At 68.5% G+C, this 9,534-nt stretch overlaps 1 protein-coding gene across 3 annotated transcripts; it reads left to right on the plus strand.

The window, feature by feature from the left end:
- The first annotated feature begins 420 nt into the window (after positions 1-420).
- CBARP (CACN subunit beta associated regulatory protein) lies at positions 421-9,288 on the plus strand. 3 transcript variants are annotated; one of them, XM_063110135.1, is made up of 10 exons: positions 421-543; positions 2,208-2,321; positions 2,417-2,556; positions 2,787-2,851; positions 3,199-3,343; positions 3,611-3,782; positions 4,018-4,158; positions 4,735-4,945; positions 6,708-6,894; positions 7,824-9,288. In XM_063110135.1, exons 2-10 carry the CDS (start codon positions 2,229-2,231, stop codon positions 8,779-8,781), a joined length of 2,112 nt encoding a protein of 703 aa, XP_062966205.1. In that variant the 5' UTR covers positions 421-543; positions 2,208-2,228; the 3' UTR covers positions 8,782-9,288. The 3 variants fall into 3 exon arrangements, with proteins under 3 accessions (XP_062966205.1, XP_062966206.1, XP_062966207.1); XM_063110136.1 differs by lacking the exon at positions 4,018-4,158; XM_063110137.1 differs by lacking the exons at positions 421-543; positions 2,208-2,321; positions 2,417-2,556 and adding an exon at positions 3,007-3,101 and having other exon boundaries at positions 2,794-2,851.
- Positions 9,289-9,534: the final 246 nt, after the last annotated feature.

Raw genomic sequence — 9,534 nt, forward strand, 5'->3', positions numbered from 1 at the left:
CGAGAGGGGAGAAAGTGGGGGACATGGCGAGCCACCCCCGCAGTGTCACAGGGGATCCGCTTAGGGGAAGCGGGGAGGGGGCAGTGCATTCTGGGGACCCCCAGATGGGGGTGGAACGGGCGCCTGGAGACCCCTCCAGGAGCAGCAACACGGGGAGGGGTCGGCGCACCCCGACACCCCCGAGCAGAGGACTGGGTCGGGCTAGTCGTGCGCGAGGCCGCAGCGGGAGGGGGCGCCCGGGAGCGCAGGCTCCGCCCCCCGCCCCCGCCGGAAGGGAAGGGGCGGCGGCGGCCGGCGCGGAGCGGGCCAGACGCGGCGGCGAGCGCGGCGGGGGCGGCCGGCCGGGGACCGGGCGGCACCGGACACAGCGAGCGGGCCGGGCGGGCGCGCGGCCACCGCGGTCACGTGCGCGGCCCCACCCCCGCGCGCCGGCCTCCCCCGCGCGCCGCGCTCTCCATTCATAAATCCGCAGCCACCGGGCGCCGGAGCCAGCCGGGAGCGCCGCGCAGCCGCCGCCCATGGGCCGCGTGCCCCGGCGCTGAGGTAGGCGCGGCGGGCCCGGGGCTGCAGCGGGGCGGGCGGGGATCGCAGCCGGCTCCGGGGCCCGCCCTGGCTCTGCAGCGCCGGCCGAGAGCCGGAGGGGGCGAGCGCGGGAGCCGGGGCGCGCGTGGGGACCGACCCGCGGGGCTCTGCGGTTCCCTAGCGCGGCGGCCTGGAGAGCGGCCCCCCTCGCCCACGCCCTTGCCCAGCCTCAGTTTCCCTCGTAAGATCCGGCGGCGGCGCTGGGTTCCGTGTCGCCCCCCGCAGCCCGGCCGACTGGGGCCGCGGGGGCTGTGCCGTGGGGGTCCTCCGCCCCGCGCCCGAGAGCCCACCCCTCTAACCCTTTGGCCTCTGCCATCTTCCTGGGTCTCCTGTCACTGTCCCTGCGCCCCACCCCCTGCAGCCTTGGACTCATTTCCGACCCACATATGCGCCCCCTCCCCCGCTACCAGGGAGCCCCGGCCAGCCTCTGACCTGGAGCGCTGGGGACACCTCCGGGCCCCTGCCAGGGCGCTTCCGTTCTCTGGGCCTCAGTTTCCCCCGCTGTCGAATGGGGGTTAAAGCCAAAGCGGGCTGGGGACGCCCGAGGCTGTGCGCTCTTGTTGGGAAAGGGCCGCCTCGCGCGCGCCAGGGCTGCCGGTCATCTCGGCCCCCGCCTCGGTGCCCGAGGTCCCGGGTCCTTCCCGCCCGGCCGGGCTGGGCGCTGCGGGTGGGGCAGGTGCAGTCTCCAGGCGGCCCCTTTCCCGAGTGCTGAGCCCCGCTCCCGGGCTCGGTTTCCCGGTCACGGTGCAGACGCGGAGGCCGGCCGGGCTGGCTCGGCCCGGTAGAGGCGGCTGGGGCGCCGGGGCTGGGCACGGGTGGGAGGCGGCGACAGCGGCCATCTTGTCGCCCGGGGCTGCCCCGAGCCCACCCCCGCGGCGGCCTCCCTCCCGCGCGCCCCCTCCCCGCCCCTGCTCCCTGGCAACCCGCCCCCCCCAGCCTCGGCCTGCTCGCACGGTCGCCATGGGAACTGGATTCTTCGGGGCCGGGAACAGATGTGCCGCCTTTGTCCTTCGCGCTCCTGCTAGTGCTAGCGGAGGGGGACCTGCACCTCCCCGAGTCGTGACCCGGCGGCTGCTCCGCTCAGCCCCTCCGCCCCCTGCCCCGTGAGCAGGGCGAGCTGTCCCTTTATCCCGCTGGTGGTCGGGGGGTCCTGCCGGCTGCAGCTGGAGTCTCTGGGGCCACAGTGGGCCCTCCTGTCCCCCTGATGGGGAAGACGGGGGCAGCTGGGGTCTTGCCGGAGTGAGCTGCATGGCCTCGGTTTCCCCATTCCTCCCAGGGGAGCCTTCTCTTTCCTGGGCAGGGCTCTCAGCCAACACTACCTTGCCGGGCCGGCCCCACCGGCTGGGGAGGTGCTTGTGACACTGACACTGACGCGCGCGCGCGCGCGGCCACCTCCCCTGTTTTAAAGATGGGAAGGAAGGTGGAGATCCACAGAGAACCCCGCCCGTGCCCGCCAGGCACTGATCTGCGGGGCGCGGGGGCTGCTCTGGGGTGCCCCCACCTCTGTATGAGTCACTGCCCTGTGTGGGCTTCTCATTTCGGGAGGGAACTGGGGGGCTTATTTTCAGTGGCTCCTGTGGGGAGGGGTTGGCGGAGCTGGAGCTGAGGCGGTCCTGTCCCTCCAGGTTCCCCGTCCCAGCCTCAAAATGCAGCCCACCGCCACCATGGCCACTGCCAGTGCCACCACTGCCACGGTCGCCCTGACGTCGTCGTGGGAGAATGCCACCGGTCGCCCCACGGTGAGTGAGGGGGATGGGGTGGAGAGTGGGGTGATAGATGGACGTCAGAGTCCCGGCCGGCAGGACCCTGATGCCCCCCGTGCGCTGCTCCACAGACTGAGCCCGACCCCATCCTGGACAACTACGTGTTGCTGGTGGTGGTCACGTCGCTGTTTGTTGGGGGCACGCTGGTGGTGTTGTCCGGTGTCCTGCTGCTCTGCAAGCGCTGCTGGGAGGTCCACCAACGCTTCAACAGGTGCGAGCCCCGCCCCAGTGCGGGCAGGTGCGGTGTGCACGCGGGTGGTGGCCCCCGCTGGCCGGCCAGGGCTGGCTTCTAAGCGACAGGGCGCACAGTGTATTGGGGCGGGGTCCTCTGAGCACGGGGTCCCACAGCAGGTGTAGGTGTGTGGCTCCAGGACGCTTGGGGGCCTGGGGCGTGCTGCTTGGGTCCTTTGTCCCATGCCACTCTCCTGCCGTCCCCCCCAGAGCCATGGAGGAAGCGGAGAAGACCACGACCACCTACCTGGACAACGGCGCCCACCCGGCCCAAGGTGAGGAGCGTCACCTGCCACCCTACCCGCCCGTGCCTGTCTGCCCCTCGACCCCACCTGCCCCTCGGGCCGCCTGACCATCTGTGTCTGTCTGTCTCCCCCACCAGACTGGGCGCAGCTCGATCCCGACTCATCTCTGTTTCCTTAACGCCCAGGCGTAGGTGCGCACAGGCGCGTGCTGAGCGAGTGAGTGTGTGAGCGATGAGCGAGTGCCCGCCGCCCCGCGCCCCGGCCACGTGCGCCCGCCCCGGTCAGTCGGCCCGTCCCCACCCTGCCCGCCCGCTGCCGCCCCGCCCCGGACCAGGCACGGCCCACCCGGGGCCCACCCTCTCTTGCTGTCCTCGCAGAGCCCGACTTCAGGGCAGAGGACCCCGAAGGCCAGGACACTGAGACCGAGCGCTTCCTGTCCACCAGCGCCACCGGCCGCCGGGTCTCCTTCAATGAGGCTGCCCTGTTTGAGCAGAGCAGGAAGGCGCCGGACAAGGGCCGCCGGTAAGGGGGCCGTGGTGCAGGGGCCTGCGGCCCATGGGAGGATGGTGACTTGTCAGTGGTGAGCCTGGGGACATCTGCACCATAAGCTCAGGCCCCTGCGACCCAGCTTGTTGGAGGGACTGGCCTGTGCCAAGCACCGCTCTTTCCGTGCCCTTCCCCAGGCCCAGCAGCAAGGACGGGGCAGAGAGCGGGCAGTGGGCTCGGGGGATCCAGCCCGTGAGAGTTGGGGTCCAGCAGGTGTGCTGAGAGGCTGGTTGCTTGTCGCAGGTACACCCTGACAGAGGGGGACTTCCACCACCTGAAGAACGCCCGGCTCACCCACCTGCACTTGCCGCCCCTCAAGATTGTCACCATCCACGAGTGTGACTCTGGTGAGGCCAGCTCAGCCGCCACCCCCCACTTGGCGGCCACCCCCAAAAGCAGCCTCGCCATCTTCCAGGTGAGCGTGGGGGTGCGGGGTGGCAGCTGGTTTTGTGCGCGGGTGGTGGCCTTAGGGACTTTGGGACCCCCAGTCCCTTGCCTGACAGATGGTATCTTGCTCACTCTCCAGAGGGGCCCTTGTCTCAGGACGGGTGGGCAGTGGGCGGTGGACAGGAGGCCGACCCCGCATGCCCCCCCCACCCATGCTCTTTGACCTGTCACTACTTCCTCCTCCCCTCGGCTCTGTCCCACAGCCCCCGGGGAAGGCCCTCACCGGCCGCTCTGTGGGCCCCAGCTCCGCCCTGCCAGGTGACCCTTACAACTCGGCTGCGGGCGCTTCTGACTTTGCAGAGATCAGTCCCTCCACATCCAGCGACTCTGGGGAAGGCACCTCGGTGAGGACCCTCCTGGTGTCCCACACGGGGTCCAGAGAACAGGGGGCTCCCTTTTTTCCCTGCCCCCAACTCCAAGACAAAGATCACCCGCCTGCCACGGCCCACCTTGCCCCACCTGGTGCCCACACACAGGAGGAAGGGGGCGGGCAGCACACAGGACATGCTTGTGGTCACACACGCGTGGGGCACTCCAGGCCACTGGAGAGGCATGGCCAGGATGTGCCCCAACCTGCCCTCCACCAAGCCATAGGACAAGGAGCCCCTAGACACTTGTTCTGGGAAACCTCCTTCACCCCCAAAACCTTTCAAGTGTCCAGGTTCTTACCCCGAAAGCGGCAGAGGCCAGGGAGGACAGAACTGGCCTGTGCCCGGCTGAACTTCTCAGAGGGATGAGACTCCGGCCCCAGAGCTTAGACAGCTCCCAGCTACCAAGCGCCCTGGCTTCTACCTTCTCTGTCCCCTCTCTCTGAGCAAGTCACACATCTCCGTTCAAGTAATGGGTTGGGGGGTCTGGGGCCACCACTTGGGTCCAGAGAGTGGTCTGTGTGTCTGAGGGCCATCCCTGTTCCCTTCCAGTTGGACGCAGGTATGCGGAGCACCAAGACCAGCGGGCCCGGGGCTGCAGCAGGGCCTGGGGAGGCGGGCGCGGGCTCAGGGGCGGGCACGGTGCTGCATTTCTTCGCCCGCCTGCGCCGCCATGCCAGCCTGGATGGGGCCAGCCCCTACTTCAAGGTCAAGAAATGGAAGCTGGAGCCCAGCCAGCGGGCGGCCAGTCTGGACACGAGAGGTGAGCTGCGACCCCCGGTGGGGAGCAAGGCCCCAGTGGGCTGTCAACTGCCAGGTGCTGTTGGGCAGCCACAGAGCAGGGGTTCTGTCTGCACTGCTCGTCACCCAGCTCAGGCCCTGCTCCAGTGGGCATCGGTGGACCCCGCTGCCCTGCAGCTGTGTCTAGGGCATCCACAGTAGGTGGTAGATGAGGAAAGCGTCCAAGGCTACCTGGTCACTGTGGAGTTCCAAAGGCAGGATCGCTCTTCCTGAGCCATCAGGATAGAAGGGGAAGGTGGGTTCTCCAGAAAAGCCCCTCCCTTGTGTCCCTCCTGGGCTGGCTGGAGCATCCTGCAATCACTGGCTGACCTCAGCCATGTCCTTTTGCCTGCCTGGGCTCTGACTTCTGGCTTAAAGCAAGGGGGTTGGGCGAGACCAAGGCTCAGCGGACGTTTTCTATGAGGCCCCAAGTGGTAACGATTTTGTCTTTGTGTTCAGACAGCTTCTGTCTCAATTGCTTGGAGCTGCTATTGCAGCAGGAAGCAACCATGGACAGTACCTGATAATTGAATCTGACTGTGCCAATAAAACTTTATTTACACAAACAAGCAGCGGGGGCAGTTTGGCCTGTGGGCTGTGGCATGCTGACTTCTGGATTAGATGACAGCAGTCCTTCAATTCTGCAGACCTCTGGTCAAGTGGGAACCTGGCTATGGGGCTCCCTTATCCTGAGGAAGGAGCACACGTGTGTGCAGGTGTCCATGTGCAGTCGGGGTGAGGCCCCCTGACTGGGAGGCACCAGCAGCAGTAACCATCCCTTCCAGAGAGAGAAAGACAGACAGATATCAGCAGGGTGACAGCAGCTGGGAGGGTCTGGGTCCAGGTCAGGCTGCTGTGGCGCCTGCTGCCCTGTGGAGCAGGGGGCGGGTCCGTCATCAGGAGAGGTGAGAGAGGGAAGGGACACCCTGGGTGAGGGAATGCATCCTGGTGGCACCGGGAACCCCCTTGGTGTGGCCTGCTGGGGGCTGCTGCCAGCCCCCGCAGGGAAGCAGGAGAGTTCTCCCCACCCTGCCCACCTAGGCCGTTACTGGCCCGTGGAGGGGACGGCCTGTTTGCCTGCCCTGTTCCAGCTGAGGAGGGCGCAAATTTTCAGATGGGGCTGTGATTTCTGACGGTAATTACAGTCAGATGCAGCACAGAGGCGCCATAAACCTGTTTTCTGGGTGACTGCTCTCTCCTCCCCGAGGCCTGCCTGCGAAGCTTCCACCTGGCTACTCTGTCAGGGCAGGGTCCTGGACCAGGGCCAGGGGGCCACAGGCAGGGGTGGGGCAGCCCCCCTGCACTCCCCCTGCCAGGGTGGAGCTGACAGGAGAGGGCACCTCTCTCTCTCCCTCACCTCACCACCCCACCAGCCTGTCCCTGACTCTCCCATGCCCTCCGGCTGAAGTGCAGGAGCAGGTGTCCAGGGCGTGTCCTCGCTCTGGGCCACACCTGTCTGCCCAGGGCAGAGGGGGTGTGTGTGTGTGTGTGTGTGTGTGTGTGTGTGTGTGTGTGTGTGTGTGTGTGTGTGTGTGTGTGTGTGTGTGTGTGTGTGTGTGTGTGTGTGTGTGTGTGTGTGTGTGTGTGTGTGTGTGTGTGTGTGTGTGTGTGTGTGTGTGTGTGTGTGTGTGTGTGTGTGTGTGTGTGTGTGTGTGTGTGTGTGTGTGTGTGTGTGTGTGTCCACATCAACGTCAGGTCACGTGTGGGGGGGGCACGGGCAGGCTGACAAGCCGTCCCTTGCACAGGTTCCCCCAAGCGGCACCACTTCCAGCGGCAGCGGGCAGCCAGCGAGAGCATGGAGCAGGAGGACGGGGACACCCCCCCCGCGGACTTCATCCAGTACATCGCCAGAGCAGGCAACGCCGCCGTGGCCTTCCCGACCCCCCACCCCTTTCTGGCCAGCCCCACCAGCCCGCCCCCCGCTCTCGGCAGGTATTTTTCAGTAGATAGAGGTGCTAGGGGAGGGCCTGTGGGCCCCCACCCCGCTGCGTCCCCTCCAGGGAGCGCTCTCCTGGCCCTGTGGACATGCGCAGGGCCCCTCCCAGAGGCTGAATCGCTGGGACCGCCTCTCCAGCATGGACCGGAGCAGGGAAGCAGGGAGAGACTGGGTAAGGGTGGGGGGGTGCGGGTGACCCTGGACAGTGGCCCCAGGATCCCCAAGACAGGACAGGTGGGCAGGCAGGGCCACCGTGGATGCGTGTCCTCCCTGGTACTGCCACTTCCCAGTGGGATCCGAGGCCTAAAAGGCTCTGCCGTGGTCCCAGGTCCTCTCCCCTCTGCCCATGCTCCTGAGGGCTGGACAGATGCTTCTCAGAAACCGATGTGACCACTCTGGCCAGCAGTACCCACGCCCACAACCCTGACGTCCATGGCCCACATCAGTGGGATGGGGGACGGGACCCAGGGAGCACAGCAGGGCCACTTCATGGGCAGCTCCTGGTCTGGGTGGGTAACCCTGACTTGCGTGTCACCCTCCTGGTCCTCATCTATGATGAGTAGGCGAAAGGACTTACCCTGGAGTAAGGGCTGAGCTGGAGTCGACCTGGTCGGGTCCATCTCCTGAGACCCGCGCGTGCACTAGCGGGCTAGGAAGACTGACCCCCGCGGACAGTGTTAACTTCTCGGGGCCTTTCGGGGGAAGAGCCAGCCCTCTGCCATCGCAGCAGGTGTTTGGGGTGGAAAAGGAGAGGTTGATCCAGAAGGCGTCCCCTGCCGTGGGTCCAGCACCCGTTTAGGGCCCGCATCTCCCCAGGGCCTGGTCGAGTCCCCCGTACCCACCCTCCCCGACCCAGAGGCGGGATGGCGGGCGGGAAGGGGGCGCGGGGCTCGGCGGCCTCTGACGGCCGCGGCCTGGCTTGCAGGCTAGAGGCGGCCGAGGCGGCGGGAGACGCGAGCCCCGAGTCCTCCCCGGAGCGCGGCGGGGGCGGCGCGGGGCCTGAGCAGCCGCCGCCGCTGCCGCCCCCGGAGCCGGACGTCGAGCGGGACGCGGGCCCCGAGCAGGCCCAGACAAGCTACCGCGACCTGTGGAGCCTGCGCGCCTCGCTCGAGCTGCACGCGGCCACCTCGGACCACAGCAGCAGCGGCAACGACCGCGACTCGGTGCGCAGCGGCGACAGCTCGGGCTCGGGGGGCGCGGCGCCCGCCTTCCCGCCGCCCTCGCCGCCGCCGCCGCGGCCCAAGGACGGCGAGGCACGCCGGCTGCTGCAGATGGACAGCGGCTACGCCAGCATCGAGGGCCGCGGCGCGGGAGACGACGCCGGGGAGCCGCCCGCCGCGCCCGCCGCGCCACGCAGCCCGCGCGCCCGGCCCCGCCGCGCGCGCCGCGACTACAGCATCGACGAGAAGACCGACGCGCTCTTCCACGAGTTCCTGCGCCACGACCCGCACTTCGACGACGCTCCGCCAGCTGCGCGCCACCGCGCACGCGCGCACGCACACGCACGCAAGCAGTGGCCGCAGCGCGGGCGGCAGCACAGCGATCCCGGCGCGCGCGCGCCCGCCGGCCCCGCCCCCGGCGCGCCCCGCCCCCCGCGCGCGCCCCTGCGCCGAGGAGAGAGCGTCGACGGCGCCCCCGACGGCCGCGCGCTGGGCGGCGCGGGCGACGACCCCGCCATCTCGGTCATCGAGGAGGAGCCCGGCGGTGGGGGCTGCGCCGGCCCGGGCCTGGGCCTCGAGCCGCCCCCGGAGTCGCTGCTGGACAAGCTGGGGGCCGCCGGCCTCGACGAGAGACTCTTCCCGCCGCGCTTGACCCAGCCCGTCCCCGCGGCTGCCGCGCTGGCCGCCGCCGCCCCCACGTCCCCCGACCGCAGCCCGGCTTAAGCCCCGCGCCCAGCTCTCGGCGGCGGCGTCTCGGTCCCCACAGTCCTGACCCTCGAGCCTCCGGGCCCCTGGCCGTCGTGACGGGGGCAAAGGGACAGAGTCTAGCCTTCGGGCACCTCAGGACAGCGGGCTCTGGCCGGGGCCGGGCCGAGCGGGCGCTGGGCTCGAGGCCCTTTACCTCATCGTGGCGGGTGCCCCCTCCGAGCAATAACCGCCGGCGCCGCCGCCCGCCCGCCTCCCCCGCATGCCGGCGGCCCCGTCCCCGCAGCCGGCCGCACCGTCCCGAGGAGCCGCTGGGACTCATCAGTGTTTTGAGACGTGAACAAAACCCAAACGGCCAAGACTTCAAGTTTCCCAAGCTTTATTTATTGCCAAAAAATGGGGCAGGCCTCGCCGCGGCCGAGTCGCCTGTCCCGCCCCTCCAAGCTTCGCGCCCAGTCTGCACCATCCAGTGGTGGGGTTTCTTGTGATTTTGTTTTCTGGTTAATTATAAATATTTACCGCATACTCTTGTTTGCTCCGGGTTTTCTCTGGTTTGCCCAAGAGCACAGTGCCCTTGGGGAAGAAAGTGTTAGGGGGCCTGCCATCGGGGCCTGGCCGCTGAGCCAGGTGCAGACCTGCCTGGCTGTGGGAAGCCACGGAGGAGGCACAAGGTCCACCTTCTGCCAGTGGCAAGGACCTGGGTGGGAGGACCATGGCCAGTCCCTGCGGTGTGGGAACCATGTGCCACCCACCTGAGCCTCCCAGCAATCC

The sequence above is a fragment of the Cynocephalus volans genome, chromosome 10 (assembly GCF_027409185.1).
Source record: "Cynocephalus volans isolate mCynVol1 chromosome 10, mCynVol1.pri, whole genome shotgun sequence".
NCBI lineage: Eukaryota > Metazoa > Chordata > Mammalia > Dermoptera > Cynocephalidae > Cynocephalus > Cynocephalus volans.